An 18,334-nucleotide genomic window follows, 5' to 3' on the forward strand; every position below is an offset into this window, starting at 1 on the left:
TATTAATACTTACCGCACTCTGTTCTCCACTTTATTATGAGGTGTATGGAATTTCCTGCCTGTATTATTAAATATATTGTCAAATCAGCTGTCTTGGCAGAGTAGATGGTGTGTATCTAATGGCAATTCTCTAGCTATTATTTTTCTCCCTGCTTAAGTCAGTCAGCCTGCAGAAGTGGCACGGTGGAATAGCTCGTTTACCATATTCCCAGGAAAGTACTAACAAACTTCGTTCTGGTGATACACAAAAGATAGTAAGCTATTCTGTATCAGATTGAGGAAGAAAAGAGTGGGATTAGGTAGCAATTTCTAAATGGGAAATAACAAACGCTGGAAGAAAAAACTGTCAGGTTTCTGAGAGTGTTAAAACATCACAGACTAGAGCAAATGTTCATGTATCTTGTTTCTATTTATGTAAATAAATGCATTGGTTGTCAGGAGATAACATTTTGTAGTTGTTTACCATTGTGGTCTTTATAGTTTATAATACAGATATGTTTCAAAACCTCCCATTTTTAATGCAATTTCCAAGCATGTTGCAATTAAACTATGTTACTGACCATTTCTGTATATTATTTTATCTTCTTTTAATGACTGAAAATTCTGAGTAAAAACTGCTTGCAAACTTTTTTTAAGCTTTTATCCATTTACATTAAAATAAACATGATCGTTGCATATGCTGTACGTAACAGTTTGGATTTTAAGCATGAGGCTGTAATTTTTGAAGCAGAACGATTTGCTTTAGTGTGTCCAACTTCAGATACTCTTCCCTCTAGGCATGAAAAGCAGTAATATCTTGTCTAAAGGCAGTTATATAGAAGAAAAAACAAAGCAAGCAAACATTTTTCAGTACTCAAGCCAGTTTCTCTTGTAGATAACAAAATATAACTACTTTCTGTTTGAAATGAAAATATCTGACCTGGATCCCGATCACAGTATCAACCTCAGTTTTCAAGGTTATGGGGTTAAGAGATGAACTTTATTCTATTTACTGTTTCTTTCCTGTCTCTTTTGTTGCTCCAACAGTGATTATGTCAAATCTAAGGCAGCTTTAACGTGATCCTGAGATTTTCTTTCCCTTTCTGACGTTTCTCTCATGCTGACACTGGCCCTATGGGAATGTTGGGCCACAGAAGGGGAATCCTTATTCCTGCATAACAAAAAACACTTTCCAGTTGCCAAACCTTTACTTTTCACACTTCGTGAGAATGGGGTTTCTTTGTAAACTTGCTCATCCTTTGGCAGGGCTACACACATCAAGAAGATTTTTGGAAAAGGGTAAACATATTCTGATCTCATGCTTCTAAAATGACAGGCATGAGCTCTCTCAAGCAATGAAGTTTTCCCTTCAGCACGTTAGTGATAATTTTTCTTCTTCTAGGTTGAGGGGTATTGCAGGTGGCTGGAAAGATGGTAACCACAGGTTTGTAATACACCAAATAGCAGTTGTGGTTATAGGTAAAGATTTCAGGTTCTGTTTAAACTGAACGTTTGGCAAATACACATTTAGACTTGTAAAGTCTCGCCGCTTCCTAATTTACACGTACTGCTCTGAGTTGTTCCTATCGTTTGTTTATTCAATATATTCTTTTAGATCTCTTTCAAATAAGCGTAAAAATGACCAGTGTGGCTTCACTTGCTGATTCATGCATTCCTCAGGCAAGTTTGTTTTGTGAATACTATCCTGCCATGGATTATTATCCAAGTGTCATGTTATTGAGCTGTTTGAAATTTATAAACAGTGCTGTGAGTCGGGGTTAAGGCACGAGGGGGAAGAGTGCCTGTAGCACTTAGATTCACGTACCCTTATAGCTGTTTTACTGTAATGATCTTATGGTTACTGTCTTTCTGATAAGGTGAAAGACTTGATCCAGCAGCTGTGAACATCCTACAGCAAATCATCGAGTTGGGTTCGGAAACCCATGATGCTACTGCAGTTGCTTCTGTAGTTACTATGGCACCTGGCACTGTGACAGTGGTAAAGCAGGTAAGAGCTCTTTTACTCTCCAAAAAGCTGTATTTCATTTTTTATGTATTTATTGTGAAATAAATATTGAGCAAGGGCTGAATTTTGAATGAATGTGTGAGATGTATGGAGTTTTTCCTAAGCTAATTTTTAACTGCGTGCTCTGTGTGTGTTATGTTTACATGCACACACAAATACATGTTTATACATAGAAATACACATGTATGTTTATACATATGAAATACATGCATTTTTTCATGTGTATAAAATACGAGTGACCCAATACACATTAAATGTGTGTGTGTGTGTGTGTGTGTTAGAAAATAAAGCTTTCTTTTTCTAGCAGCTGTTTTGAGGCTTTTTAAAATAACATACCTGCCTTGTGGACGTGCATTTACACCCATTGTCATCTGAAAGTATCAGGAGGTCCTTGACACAGGATTCATCCACGTATGGAAGAGCATGAAACAGCGTCGCTTGTGCAGAACTGTGCACACTCTGGAACCGCGGTGCTGCAGGACCATACCCAGAGATGGACCGTTGTCATAGAACATAGTTTGGGTTCGAGGGGACCTTCAAAGCTCTTCCAGTCCAACCCCCTGCCATGAGCAGGGGCATCTTCACCCAGATCAGATTGCTCAAAGCCCCGTCCAGCTTGGCCTGGGATGTCTCCAAGGATGGTTCATCCACCACCTCTCTGGGCAACCCGGGCCAGTGTTTCACCACCCTCATTAGTATTTGCGGTGCTGTCTTGTGACAGGAGTTTGAGTTTGTCCCCTGAGGACAAGCGAGACTTCTCTTCAGTCTGCATTCTCATTGTCTTGCTGAGGAGTGTTGCAACAGAATTGATCCGCAGGTGTGTAGCCGCTCCAAGAAGAATATTGCTGGTGCTCCTTACAGCAGTTGCTTATGTGAGACTAAAGTCAGCGTGGCCACCCACATTTGAGATAAATAAAGAAAAATTCAATTGTGTTCTAGTTGGTTGAAAAACTCTTTAGTTAATTTTGTTGTTACCAGGGAAATTGTGCAAGATCAGAAGATATAGATCAGCATATATAAGATTGTTAATTTCAGGCTTTGCACAAATTCTCTGCCAAGAAAAATGGTAGGTTCAACTGATAATTAAATCACATAATTAGTGGCAGGCAATATACTTCCTCTTAAAATGAGACAGAAGATATTGGTAGAAGTTACTTTAATGCATGTATATTTTTCTTGAAGTTTGATACTGCACAGTTTTTGCTGAAAATATTTGCAATGTACAGTATTACTAAAGCACTTTAGAAATTAAGAATGAGAGATACAAAATCAGCAAGTAAAAGGAAATAATTTTCTATTTGAGGTGGATATTGAGTGCAAACATCAAGACTTCTGCTCAGTATTTCCTCCTCACAGGTGTCTGCTGACTTTGTTGCTCACATTTTATGTTTCTCCTCATTATTCTCCAAGCTCCACTTGTTCCTCCTGTTTCATCGGATCTCTGCTTATCCCTTTTCCCATTCTGTTCACTGATTCATTGGGGTCTCTGTGCTCAAAAGTGGTTGGTGAGAGAGGGAAAGTGCGTGCGAAGTGTTAAATTCCTGAAGAGTTTAAGTAACTCCTTTTTTAAAAATGAACAAAACTCTCATTATTTTGAGTAGCTGAACTAACCTTTGAGTTCAGTATTTTTTTATAGTGTTGTGAATAGTGAATTGATGAGAGCTCCACAGAAGGCAGAAGTCCATAGTCTGTGAGGGCAGTGTTGGGATAATTCCTAAACTTACTGCTCAAATGTCAAGAAGAAAAGGCAGAATTTCAAGACAAAGCATTTTGAGATATTCCTTTGCAATGCTTAACAGGTATTTTGATTAGAAATCATAGAAGGGTTTTGGATTTTTTTGAAGAAAAAGAGATCCAAATTTGGAAACTAAATGCAGTCCTAAAGAGAATCTACCTTATAGTCCTATGTGCAAGTTTCAAAACAGCTTTAACAGTAGTCACTGCCAACATGTACATTGTTCTATACATCTGACCTGTTTAAGTGTTGAATGCAGTATTAGCCATTGGTGTTTGTCTGTGCAGTCTGTCAATATTACTGAAACCTCTTCTTCCCTTAAAAATGCATCTCTTGAGGCCCATCTACTAAAAGCACAGGGGAAAGTGACTGTTGAAGTAACAGCTGCCAAGGTGAAACTTTGTTTCGATATTTGAATGTTAAACTTTAAAAAAGTCAGTCATTCTTCCTCCTTCAAGTATTAAATCTGATCAATGTCTGGTTCATCTTAAAATCTATCATCTTCCTTGTTAGACCATCTGAATTCGCTGATAGCCTTTTGTAACGAAATGTTTGTATTCTGAGTTAGTTTACTCCCTCGCTTTTTAATCCACATTTCTACCCTTTGAGTTTACAAGCTGCTAAGTGTTGATCACTTCTTTTTCCCTTGCCTTGTATACATCAATGGCTCTGACTGATCTGATGTCAAACTGTTAAAAGCTCCTCTCCTATGTCAAATCAAATATTGAATTCTCAGAGTACTGAATCTCTTTCCTGCTTTTCCTTCCCTCCGCCTCCGCCTTTATGTTCTTGTTAATATAAAATGCCTTTTTTCCTGTAACCTGAAGTTGCACAGCAGCAAAATCAGCGAAGAATTTAAGTACGTCTCAGGCTGAATGATCTTGTGCTACTTCTGCTTACGCTGGATTTTACTTCGACGCTGGAAGCACCATTTCTCTATTAACACGCTCTCTGTGTGTACTGGAACTCCCACTCACTTCTTTCTCTGGTGGCCACAGTGACTTTCCACTCTGTGTGTGCAGAAATGTGCAGATGTGCGATTTCCCAGAACAGGGTCGGGTGGCAGGACCCCGACTGACAGCTGACAGACTGCTGACTTACCTCTTGTGGCCTTTATGGAAGCAGAGCAAGGACCAGGGAGGTCTGTAGATAATTATTACAATTATTACTATTTCACTTTTCTATTTTTCTCCTTTCATTTTTTCTCTTTTGTTTTCCTACATAAATCACCGTTTCATCAAAGTCTGTTTCATCTGTTTTACAGCTTTAGTTTCCAGTTCGTGGCTTCCCACCAGAGCATTGCTTCAGGGTTATAGCCATACCCATTTTTAATTTGAGGGAAAAGAAGTCTTTAAATGTTATTAAGGTGACTGTAATCCTCTCCTATTCAGAACTGTCCGCTTTTCTTTTTTCTTCAATACTGAGTTGCTTTCTGTGGGATATCACTCGTTTCTACCAATGGCTTTGTCAGGTTTTAATTATGCTGAGTTCCTAATTGTTAACCTTGAAGTGATCTTAAGACATGTTCATATTTCACTCTCCTACTGGAAAATTGATTCCACGCTTTCTCCTGTGACCTTCAGCTTCTCCTGTGGATTGTGAGACAAAGAATTCATTCAGGGTGTCAGCAATTTATCAGCATCATCTGTCACTGAATTTCCACTCCTGTTCTTTAATAGCCTCACCAAGTCTGTGCTTAGCAGCTTGGTTCCATTTTTTTCCCTAACAACATTTATTGTAGTTGTTCTGATTTCTGTGCTGTTATGTTGGTTTATTTCTTTTTCTCTGAGGAGACAAACATTATCCTTTTTTTTTTTTTTCAATTCTTACCTTCATATCTCATTTTTAGGTGGCCCTTGCAAGTCGCCCTCGTATTTCTGTAGTCGCACCAAGAAACTTCTTCTAAATCCTTAATTATCAGAACTTTTTAAAAGCATTTTTTGTTGTAAATGTTAATGCTACATTGTTGCTATCTGCATCTCCCGTTTCCTCCCTGGAAACCATTTACACTGGATTCTTAAGATTCGGTGTGAATCCAGATGTATCCAGCACTAACGCTGCTGTCTTCAAGCTACCCCATGTGGCAGGTACCTGTTTCAGGTAAATGTGAGACTTTTGCCTGCAGAAACAAACTTTGTCTTCATCCCTAAGTCCTTTTCAGCATATTGCAAGATCTCCAGTGTATTATCTAGATCTGACCAGTATGTTTTTGAAATTCTTTTCTAAGTCATGAGACAGAAAGGATGCCATGCTTGTGGTGTTTTTCTGTTGTATGTAGCCTTATTGCTTGTATCTTAAATCAGGAGTAGACATCATCATAAAATTCAAATCAGGATCATTTTGCCTAAAGCTCCCAGCTTAGTGTTGAGAAGAAAAACAAAAATCAATTCTGACTTCGGAAACTTTCTATTTGTTTATAGGAATTATTTTATCAAAGACGACACTTTGATAACTTAGCAATAATCAATCCCAGCCTGAAATGGGATTCAGCTTATCATTTTAAATCCAAAAAATGCAAGGTTAGCCCTCTTCAGCTTGGAGTATGATTGGGAAATAGGAATCGTTGTATCTGATAGTGTCGTGTGTGAGGCCTTTCAAAGGTTGTGTCTAGAACCCAAAATGACTTTAGCTCATGCTCACCTGACAGTCAGTTTATTGACCTCTTATCAAAGTTAAACTAATTTGGGAGAAATCTTATTGTATGATGGCTGTTCATTAGCAGCTGCTAAGGAAGATAATACACACCAAAAAAGTTAATAATGTGAAGTTTTGTAGGTATGATCTGAGATTGGCAAAAATCCACACTGAAGGTTTGATCACAGCGTTGCAGGAGTGTATCCTTGTCAGTCTGAGTCCTTTGCAGTTACTAGCGATGCAGTCTGGGTGTCTTTCTGACAGAATAATGAAGACATTTCTTTATGGCATGATATTGGAGTTGTTCTGCAGTGCTTAAAGATCAAAGAATGTAACAAGGTGGGGAAGAGGTGAGAGCAGAGAGTGCCAAGTTTGAAGAATAGCTAGGAAAGAGGCTAATAAATGCTTAGAAAAGATAGGAAGTATTGTCCATAGTGGATGGTAAACAGAGAAGAAACTGGGGAGAAATCAGTTTTGGGGAAACAGCTCATTGCAAGGTGGAGGGACTGGAAATGTAAAACAAGTCACTTTATTTTCTGTGCATTTGGCTCTGTCCTGTTACAGATACACTCTTGCCCTTTTGCGCTAGGGTGGAGATCGATTCATTTGTTTTTTTGTTTATTTTGCTAGCAGAGGGTGTTCAGTCCGTTATTTATATAGGTGGACTGTTTTCCTAGCTCACGCGATTACTGTAAAGGCGGGATTGAAGGACAAGCAGTCATGCCGACATCATGATCACCCTTGATTTACAGGATCTGCAGGTCTGTGTTCAAAGACTTCTTTTTCAAACTATATCTGTATATAGACTAGGGCAGAGAAGAGAGCGTGTTTAACTACAAACAACCTTGATGTAGTTAGTTATTTCGGTTAGCACACACATCAAATACAGATGTTAATTGATCCTGAGGAAGAATTTTTTTCCAAGTTAAACATTTGTTTGAAGAAACATTTCCCTCAGAAATGAGCACTCCTGTTATACTTTTGCAGAGGGGACTCTTTCACTGTGTAGTGTCTGTAAGTTATTCTCCAGCAAAACAAGATTCAAAGTGCTTTTTTCTTGGTTTCACAATGTGAACATCGCTGAACACTTATTTCCTGAATCCCTCACTGCACAGATTTACCCCTTCTTGGAGTTGCAGTTGTTGCTCTTCCATTTCCAGTGCCCGTTGGCAGCAATGTGTAATGGTAGCAAGATACTTTCTGGTTTAATTCATTTCTCTTTTGTAAATGTGGTGTATTACTTATACCAAAACTCTTTAAAACAAAAAGTAGAAGCTGTGCATGGTTCTTTGTCCAAGTTTGAATGTTGACTTTTGCTTCACATTCCTGAAACAGAGCAGTAGATTTTTTGATTCCTAGTGTCAATCAAAGTTTTAAATCAATATACTATAGTAACCAGTTAAATTCAGTTGCATGTAATGGGCTTTTTGGACATTTTTTTGTTTAAATATTGCTAAACAAATGTGCTGCTAATTTACCTTGTTTGGGCCTGTAATATGTGTAATGTAAATATGTGTAATATGTGTAATATGTGTCATACCGGGCCAGAAATTTTTGTCCTGATGTGAGAAACTCATCAGCGGATGATTGCGTAAAGCTTTAAATCTTTTCCTCGATATTATTTTTCCCGTCTGAATAAACCACTGAGATCCCTCTTCATTCAGAGCAAATCCTGGCTGCCCCATACACAGAGAACTGCACAGGAGCAGAGCAGTAATCTTTGTTCTAACAAAACAAACCCAACACCCCCAAAAAACAACTGACCTGTGCCCCTGGTCTTGTTTACCACATCAAATCTCTGTTCTTTAGTTTCTTGTCTTTAATTTCTAAATCTTCTGAACAATATATCTGGGTGAGCAATGCAAAGAAACATTTTTATACCCCCTTACTTGTAGCACTTTAGTTAAAAATCCAGAGCCTCACACGGACATTTGACTTGCGTTATCTTTGTTTGCAAAGTTACATGGCCACTCTTCTCCTGTCCCAAATAAAGACTGCACCTGTCCTCTAAAGTTTTCATGTTGCTCTAGAGCCATCACTTCAAGCTCACTCTGAAGATGGCTAAGATTGTGTTAATCACTAATCATTATTATTAATCACTCAGATGATTATATCAGTCTTTCTGTTTATCAGTAGTCCACTTTCTTTTTCAACCCTATGGGATGTAAGTCTTTCCTGTTCTTCAAGCCAGAAAGCTGATGTCCTCTTTAGGTGATGAGCTAAACCGTGCTGACTTGTTCTGCCTGACGACCTTTATATTGTCGCTTACTTCAATGACTTAGCTAAAATGGTTGTCCAAGCCATTATTGTTTTAAGCTACAGTTAACTCTGATAGTCTTTTTTTCTGACATTCACAGCTTATGTTTTGCTCCTTTTATATTCTTTCAGAAAAATTCACAGTTTACTTCTCTCGGCCCCTCTTGACATCACCCTCTCTTTTATTCTCTTCACTTGATGTTCCTTTTTTGCCACATCAACCAAAACCTTGTTTTCACGTCCAGAGGCTTCTTACTCCTTTCTGAATGAGTGTCCCATTTCTCATTAGCTGTAAAGGTTTTGATGCCTGCCTTTACGCAGTCTGTGAAGATTTAATTGCTCATTACTTTTTTCCCAACAAGTTTCTTAATGCTTTCTTCCATATTGTGCTTAGTTATGTTGATTTTTAATGAAGAGAAATTTGTACGTCATTGTCTTCTCTCAATTACTTTTCAAAAATATGATAACTAATTATATGTGGCTAGACTGTTGGTATATTTATACTAATGCCTTTCACATGAAACTACTGCTGTGTCGTTTATGTTGTACTCACCTCCCATTTTCCCGTGTTTGCTTACTGTCTCTTGTTTTATGTTGAAATTATAAGGCCTTTGGGGCACAAAATACTTCTTGTTTGTAGAAAACCTCATACAATCCAGGTCCTGGTCCAAAGTATTACATTAATATTAACGATATTGGAGTGTAGGGTTAACATAGTAACCTATTTTCATCCTAGACTTCTACATACTTTGCTCTGAGGAGTAAGTATATCAACTGTTCTCACTAACTGAGCAGATCTTTATCAAGCTCAAGAAAACACTGGATTTCCATGCGTTTCACCCTTTCTTTTGGTTCCTTTCATCCTTTTATTCTGTGATCTCTTCAGGCTCCAGTAAAATCCTACCAGAGCAACAATCATTTTCTTCAAAGGGACAGCGGTAACAAGGCACAGCAAAGATTACACATCAGCTTGAGGCTGATCACAGAGCAGAATTTCATAGTGTAACACATCTTCAAAAGTAAATATCTAATAAAATTAGCATGGCTGTCATGTCAAAGGCAACTGCACATCGTACTTCAGCAATACACTGTATATTTCAGTCTGGCTCTGATTTGCACCTACATGATGCTGGATGCTGGTGTTCATCTAGAAGATTTGCCGGTACGTGGAGTTATATATAGGCTGATTGTCAAGTGTGTGGTTGTTTTATGACGTGGAGCAATTTGGTGCTGAATCTGATGGTAGCAGCAAAGGAAGGTTCTAACTGGGGCAGATGGCCCTGTTTTCTCAGCCCCTGTGGAGTTCTTGTCATCTGTGTAACATACAGATATAATGTCATATCAAGATTACTGTCCTGTTAGAGCTCTTGAAATGCCGGCAACGTTGCTCTGCTTCCTCTCAAGGAAATCTGGTGATACGGCATTTTGTCTGAGTGAAGTTACCAGTCACAGTCTCTCTGTCAGGATGTATTCGACCAGCCAATTTCTAAAACTTTTTAAAAATATACATCTCCAGTATGAAAATTTGTTTGCTACCTCGCATTTTATTTCATGCAAAGCAAGTCTTGCATATTCAAGTATCTTGTTATTCTGAAACCGTAGTGCACTGAATTGTCTTTGTAGCTCATTATAGAGCTCTGTATGATCAAATTAGTGTTTGTGTGTTTTTCACACTTTATATATAAACTAGAACTGAGAGTTTGAGTTATTCAAATGGCACTGAACAAAATGGTAGAGACAGTCCCGCAAACACTACCGTAAGTTGGCACATCGCATATCCAGGTGCTCTCCGTGATCTCCAAATTCACTTCTTGTTTCCATCCTTTGTGTAGATATTTTGTATATTTTATTGCTGTGGCATCTTAAGATACATTTATCCTACTTAGGAGCATCTGCAACCTAGTGTAAGGTTTTGAAATCCTACAAGATCTCTGTGATTAACTTTTCTTCTTTGTGGTAAACTGAAAGGCAGCATTTAGTCTGAAATCAAAGTAGATATTCTGTAGAGGATTTTAGGTCAAGCCCAGCAAGACTGTTTTAAACACTATGGATCCGCAGCTCCTGCTGACTTCAAAGAAACTTGAAGATATTCTTCATTTCTCAGGATGAGCTCTAGAACAAGAAAGCGGCTTTAGCATCTTACTGCAGAGTATTTTCTTTTTTCTCCTTTTCCAGGAAGGGAAGAAGTCTGTTTTCTTTACTAGCTTCAACTAATTTATCTCAAATTAAAAAAGATTTGTTTGGTTTGGGAGGAGGAGATTCCCCTAAGCGATGCCTCTCTTTTCTGTCACATGTATTTGGATGGTGCTCAGATATTTAAATTAAGAACTTCTATAATTTACAAATATTGAGTTCCTTATGAAGACATGTGGGCGAAAGTCCCATTTGCTTTCTTGAGAGACACATTTATCCAGTAAAGAATATTTCTGCAGGTACTGAATTGATTTAATATACCAGCTGTGTGTGGTTGCAGCTCCTTGCTGTCATTCTTTAGCGAAGGATTAGCAGCCAGATGCTTTTCAGCTGTCTCTCAAACAGAAAAGAGGTCTTGGATGCTACTCTTCAAAAGCTTTCAGATGCCAATAAAAAGAATCGAGTGTAGTGACTTCATTCATTCTGGTGGCAGCTGTCCCACTGTTTCATATAATTTGAGGGATGTAAATTAATGTTTTGAGATTATTCCCTGTGGAACAATCTAATAGGAACCAAGCAGAAGCATGTAAACATTGAACCGATTTGAAATGTAAATATCCAAAATAATGTGGTGATTTGTCAAACTAAAAGGATTACGGATAGCTGTCCAAAAAAGATACTGGAAGCTGGAAACACCAGAAATAAGGGCATTAGTCTTCTTTACCTTGCATGACAAGGGTAATAAAACCACATTGATAAAGTCAGGTAGGGAGCTTAAATTAACTTTCTTTATTGGCCATTTTCATTTCAAAAGCATATAAAACTGAAGACGTATTAGATTGCTGCTATTGAATTGAATGAGATTCTGGTTTCATTTCATTTTCCTGTCAAGTGTGCTTTATTTGTTTTCCTTTCTTCATTATTAATGTACACTCACAAAACTATATTTAAAATTATTTTGGGGTTTTGATTTACGGTGACTGAAGGGGGATGGAAGAGGACCCTTCGCAGACTGTGTTGTGCGTTCTTGCAGCTCTTTGCAAATGTAATGTAATTTTTCTGGCCTGAAGTATGTCATCAGAGGTCTGTCTATAGTGCCCTAGCACAGGAGAAGTGCTGTATATTCCATAATTAAAGGGCCAAATTTTAGACATCCCTATTTGTGTATTTGTTGGAGGATCTCTACATTAAGGGCTGTAATTATGAGTTGATTCATAACAAGCCGTGAGTTTTTAATTATCTAGCATTTTTAATTGCAGCTTCCTGTCTGAATTCACTAGTGATGAGGCTTTTGTCAGCCTGTTATGATCTTCATTAGCAGATCTTGTGCATGTCCTTTCCTTTCAGACAGGAGCTGCTGCTGGAGCGGGTAACCTCAGAAATAGAGGACATGTATGGAAAGGGAGCTCCGTGTATGAATTCACTAAATTCCTTTTGCTTTCGATAGTACTTTGAGTTTCTTTATTTTCTTTTAAAGAGTGTGTGGGGAGGAACAGAGAAGAAAGTTAACAGGGCTACGTTTCTTTTCATTATTTAGCTCCTTGCTCTGCAAAGAGAAGCTCAATCGTCTATTAGAAGAGGATACTTTGCTGACAACCGTATTTTGTACCAACATAAATTAGTTTTTCTGAGGGTGGCCGCAAATTTTATTGTGTCAAGATAAGCATCCAGTATCTCCCACTTTTCACAGAATCACAGAATCAACTGGGTTGGAAAAGAGCTCAGAGATCATCCAGTCCAACCCTTGGTCCAACTCCAGTCCATTGACCAGATCATGGCACTAAGTGCCATGTCCAATCTCAGTTTAAAAACCTCCAGCGCCGGTGAGTCCAGCACCTCCCTGGGCAGCCATTCCAATCCTGACCACTCTCTCTGCAAAGAATTGCTTTCTAATAGCCAGCCTAAATTTCCCCTGGCAGAGGTGAAACCCATGCCCCCTTGTCCTATTGCTGACTGCCTGGGAGAAGAGCCCAATCCCCACCTGGCCATAACTTCCCTTCAGGTAGTTCTAGAGAGTGCTGAGCTCACCTCTAAGCCTCCTCTTCTCCAGACTAAACAAGCCCAGCTCCCCATAGGTCTTGTGTTCAAGTCCCTTCACCAGTCTTGTTGCTCTTCTCTGGACCCGCTCCAGCACTTCAATCTCTTTTGTAGAATCTTGAGCTTGAACTACAACAGGAGCTGTTTAAAGTATCTTTCAATTAAAATGTTCTGAGATGCTTGGTAAAAGAAACAGAACATGGAGAGAACGTGAGTCCATTCCTGTAGTTTTAACCCTATAATCTGAATTCTGTGTGACAAAGCCAAAGTCAGCATCAGTAGGTACGATTGTGCTGTTGCATTAAGCTTGATGGCAATGGCAAAATTCTTTTTAGATGTTAAATATTTCACCAGATAAAGTCCACATATGTTTCAACAATATGTCACAGGCATACTGACTCTGGGACCTCTGAATAATTTAAGACCTGAACATGCTTGTTCCAAGAAAAAGCTTTGTATAGCCTCATGGATCGAGTGAAAGTTCGAAGTTACATGAAGTCCTAAGGGGTTTGTGCGTCTCTGAGTTACTCTTGATCTGACAGATATTTTAAACATGGACTAAAAAAGTTAAAAGTCAGTGTACAACAATGGGAATGGTTATTTAGGGGAGAAAAAATAGAATAGAAAAGAGCACCAGGAAAACAAACATATAGAGCTTCTTTTTCTCCTTGCTGATCTCTAAGGAGTCAAATAAATGCCTGGAAACTTTGCTCTAGTTCTTTCCTTCTGTTCCTGCTGCCCTCAAGCAACAACACTGATCTTAATTATGTTTTCTTGAACTTGATTGTTCTAATATTGCCATTTCCAAAACAATGTCATATAAATGAGAATTGGAGAATAACTTTTGAATCAGCTTCTAATAAAACCCCTTTCTAATTTGTGTAATTTAGATTCCACACTTGGTGGAATCTACAGTGTTTGACCTATTATTTTTAAAGTCAGTGACAAGTTCAGTGCTGCCAAGGGGACACCATGTACTGCTCTGAGAAGGGTACACTGAGATCCAGGAAACTGATATCTGTCAATCCTTTGTTCTCTGCTTATTACACTTTGTATTGCTGTTGGAAATACCGTGGAGTTTTGCTTTCCATCATGAGATGTAGGTGAGACAGCAATTCAGTCTTCGTTCCCCGTTGTTTGCGTAAGTGGACAATTTATAGATGCACTTGGTGATACGGAAAAAGTGTTTGTTGTAGAGAATGCGACCTGCTACAAATTCAATCAGCTACTTTCTTACAGTGAGAAATAAACATGATTTATCTCTGGAAGCTTACTTCATAAAACATTCGCTACGCCTAAATGAAAGAGAAATAAGCCTTAACAAAACCAGCCCATTTTCTGAGCAGGAAGAGAGGATTTGATAGACTGCATGTTGCAGTTGCTGGTGGGTTGGTTGGCATTTATGAACCAGCAAATAAAACAGCTCTCTTCAATGAACAGAGGGAAAGGTGCTGCACTGAAAACATCGAACAAATGCCATTGCATATAAAAAAATGTGTCGCAAATAAAAAAATGTACTCAAAAGTCCATCATTTTATCTCTAACACTTGAGAGAAAGCATTTTCTCCGTGTGACTTAGAGTTTTCTGATGTGTTGTTACTGGCCTGGAGTACTGTGCATAGGAATTTTATATGGACCTGGTAAAGAATTAAGATTTGTTCTTGAATTCTAGTAAATACTGTATTTAAATAAATGACAGATGTTTGAACTCTTTGAAATTCAATACCCAATTGTGGGTTTTTTTTCTTTTTATTTTCTTTTTTTTTTCCTATTTTTTTTCTCTTTCACAAGAAACATTCTGTTATTTTCAATTGTCACTATCCTTTCAATAATGTAATAATCACTGCCTCAAAACCAGTAGGTCTTAGGGATCTATTTCAGTTGTCGTTACCTCTCACTGTTTTCTAGAATCATAGAATCATTTGGATTGGAAGAGACCCTCAGGATCATAGAGTTCAACCATAACCCAACTCTGGCACTAAACCATGTCCATAAGAACCTCATCTATGCATCTTTTAAACCCCTGCAGGGATGGTGACTCCACCACTGTCCTGGGCAGCCTGTTCCAATGTCTGACAACCCTTTCCGTGAAGAATTTTTTCCTAATATCCAATCTGAACCTCCCCTGGCACAACTTGAGGCCATTTTCTCTAATAAAAGTCTGTTATGCTTTACAATTAATTTTTTACTTCCTTGAGCAGTTGGTTGACTATGGAAAAAAATAAAGGTATAATAGATTTTTTTTATGTTGTTTTCAATGGATTGTCATCTCAGTGCTACTAGATGAATGGTTTGACTTTGGATTTATTCAAATAAGAGCAGTTTTGAATGAATGACTGTGGAGAGATTAAAGCTGTCTCCAAGGACCCACGTTCCTGGAACTTGCAGCTTTCTGTGCATATAACTGAGACGCTGTGTTACTGCTTTCAGTATTCTCTTTAGCTACACACCTACTAATCAAAAGGGCTCACTACAAATTTTGTGTAAAACTGACATTTTCTTTCAACACTATCATTAATCATCGCAATACCAGGTACTTATTGGAAAGGTGAAATTTCCGTAACCTCTTCAATTCCTCCGTAGGTGAAAGAAGAGGAGCAGTCGGCCAACCACACTTTGATGATCCAGGAGACGCTGCAGCAGGCATCGGTGGAGCTGGCGGAGCAGCATCACCTGGTTGTCTCGTCTGATGAAGTGGAGGGAATCGAGACGGTCACTGTCTATACGCAGGGTGGAGAGGCTTCCGAATTCATCGTCTATGTTCAGGAAGCCATGCAGCCTGTAGAAGAACAAACCGTGGAACAGGCGGTGCAGGAGCTCTAGAGAACTGTGTTCAAGGGAGGTGGCTACTGGATTTGCCAAAGCCAAAAGTTTGGAGTTGTTTTTTTCTTAGCCAAAAAACAAGCAAGCAAGCTGATAGATTTTCACTTCATTTGTAAAGCAAGACCTTGTTGCTAGATAGCGATCTGACTGGTTGGACTGTGTCAGTGACCTAAGACATATTATGTACAAAACCTTCTCAGACTTTTTTTTTTTTTCAAAAAAAAATGTTCATATTTTAAGGAAAAAATATTCTTCCCCTTCTTAGAAGATCTCTCACTTGTTTCCTTTAAATCCTCACAAATATTGTCTACTCAAACCTGTGTTATCCCACAATAATGAAACATCTATAAAGGTAGCTAGAATGTCTAGAGAAGTCCCTACATCCCATTTTATACATATGTACTTGACTGGAAGCAGAGTTGTTTTTTCTTTGAATTAGAAGGGCTTCTTATTTCTGAGTTCATGCTTAGAATGTGTTTGCTGAGTTGTGTTCCTAACCCAAACACAGGCTTAGACTTTTGTTAGAAACATACCACAGATGGATGGTAGTTGCACTTGTGAGATGATTCTTTGAGTTTGGGAGGTATTTAAAGCCATATATGATAATTCTGGGTACCAGCAGGATGACCGTTATTTAGATAACGGAGTAATGCTAATTCTTTACATCCCACTGGGTAGGTACCTGTCTGGTACCATATGATGAAACCAAATCTATCTAATCGATGAAATATTATATTGTTTTTAAGAAAAAAATTATATTCAAATGATTTGTAAATGCTATAAAGGTGGATGTCCATATGTTTTAAACAGACATGCTTGTAAATATGATTGTGTGAAAGAGCTTGTACAAAAAACTTAGGTAAATATTGACAAGAATCTAGATCCTCTTAATTATGCATGTATATAGTTCCAGATTTTTCTTTGTGAATCTTGAATTGTTTCTGATTCAATATTTTTAAATTTGAGCTATAAAAGTTATTAATTAATAACAAAGTTCTCATGTTTTCTTCTAATACTCTCATTTCCTAAGTGTTGGCTTCCCATTCACAGTTAAGTAAAAAATGCTGTTTTGCGTTGACTCTGACGAATTATTCCTCCAGTTAGTAGTCTCTAATCAAGAAAGTAGCATAATGAAGTCTAGGCTGCCCTTTCTATATGATTGAACATATGGGTGTTCTGGGTAGAAAAGTCGGAAAAAAGATTTAGATATAAGTTGATGTTGATGTAATGAGTTGATTGGTTGGTTGGCTCTTCTAAGTCTGCTGGGTTCTATTAACGCTCTACAAAATCAGAGTGCAAACGTTTAGTGGTGGCTTCTCCCTTAACTGTGCTGATGGAGAAGTTAAATTTTGTAATGGAAAAGAGCTGAAAATCAGTCGATTTTGGTGGTAGGTATGGTTCCTCTAGTTTAAGCTTGCTATACATCACTCTAATTCTTTAGTAAATTGTTTCCAGATAGACATACTGAATCTATGAGAGTTGGATGAAGGATTATGGTTTTATTTTCTTATTTTAATTCCAGTATTTCATGTCCATGCATAACTACTGTAATTTAAGGCTTCACGTGCTTTATTTTAAACCACAGCAGTGCTGTGCTTCCTGCTGATTTGAAGGAAAAAAGCCCAGTTCATTTTACTAATGTTATTAATTTTATAACAGAGAAATTAAGATGTGAATATATAGAAGTTATATCACTATTAATTTGCCTGTACTAAAGCATAAGCATTTCTGTGAATTTTCTACAACTTTTTTTTTTTTTTTAAATTAAAAATACTTTTCAATTCAAGTCTTTGCTTAAATTCCAGGGTTTTTCCCAGCTCTCCTTGGAAATGCAGTGGTTGGAAACGTATGAGGTCTAAGTCAGGAAAGACTTTCAGCTGCGTTGAGTGCTGCACATTGATTTCTTGCCTCCATAATGAGTACATTTTCTTCTTTCTAAAATATGTGCTGTGTGTAATGGCATGAGGAGATAAGTGTTTCCTCTTTAATGTAGGCCGTTGTGCTTTACAAAGTAGATGTCCAAAGATTTGCATTTTTTCAGAAGCGTGATGGCAACAAAGAGAGCTTTGTTTATACCAAGCATTTGTTTTGAGAGGCCACGGCTGTTCAGTTGACTTCTGTTTGCATTTGGAACCACCAGAAAGGTAAGAATTAAATATTTTGCTTGGCGAGATCTTCTGTTATCACCTAACCAGTGCAGGTTCTTTTTGAGGTAGATTCAAATCCTTTTATCCAGTTGATTATTTCTGAGGGTTAGGTGACCTTTTCAGTTCAGAGGAGAGAAACAGTTGCAGTTTTAAGTTAATCAAGTAGCTCTTCTTTCTGAAGATTATTCATTCTTCCCACACACTAGTAATTTTCATTAAGATTTACTACACTATATGATCTTCTGGGTTTTTTTCCTCCTTTGACACCTGAGGAGTATCGTGGTTTTAGGCTAACACTTGGCAAATATTGCTCATAAATTGATGGGCTGACTCATCTTCACACTAAGAACACATCAAATGTTTCTGGGAATGTGTTGAGCACAGAGGGGAGATGGCTCTTGGAATCGTGCAAAGATTATAAAAACATGGAAAAAGGAAGCTCTGAATAATTTTAGTAGCAGCAGAGATTTATTGAATGCAAGGTAAGATTATAGTGCTTGAAGCTGATGACTTCTTCAGAAAGGTCTCATAGAACTTTAGTAGAAATAATAACTAGTTCTGAAA

The 18,334-nt window shown here is 37.9% G+C and overlaps 1 protein-coding gene across 5 annotated transcripts in view; it reads left to right on the top strand.

Annotated features, from left to right (window-relative positions):
• The window catches only part of ZFAT (zinc finger and AT-hook domain containing), a 151,095-nt gene extending 134,479 nt beyond the window's left edge, over nucleotides 1-16,616 (top strand). For all 5 annotated transcript variants that reach the window (XM_071803779.1, XM_071803780.1, XM_071803778.1 and 2 more), the window contains 2 exons: nucleotides 1,857-1,987; nucleotides 15,384-16,616. In XM_071803779.1, coding sequence (XP_071659880.1) covers nucleotides 1,857-1,987; nucleotides 15,384-15,623 — 371 coding nt within the window. In that variant the 3' untranslated portion in view covers nucleotides 15,624-16,616. The remainder of the gene's footprint in view (nucleotides 1-1,856; nucleotides 1,988-15,383) is intronic.
• The last annotated feature ends 1,718 nt before the right edge of the window (nucleotides 16,617-18,334 follow it).

The sequence above is a fragment of the Patagioenas fasciata genome, chromosome 2 (assembly GCF_037038585.1).
Source record: "Patagioenas fasciata isolate bPatFas1 chromosome 2, bPatFas1.hap1, whole genome shotgun sequence".
Taxonomy (NCBI): Eukaryota; Metazoa; Chordata; class Aves; order Columbiformes; family Columbidae; genus Patagioenas; species Patagioenas fasciata.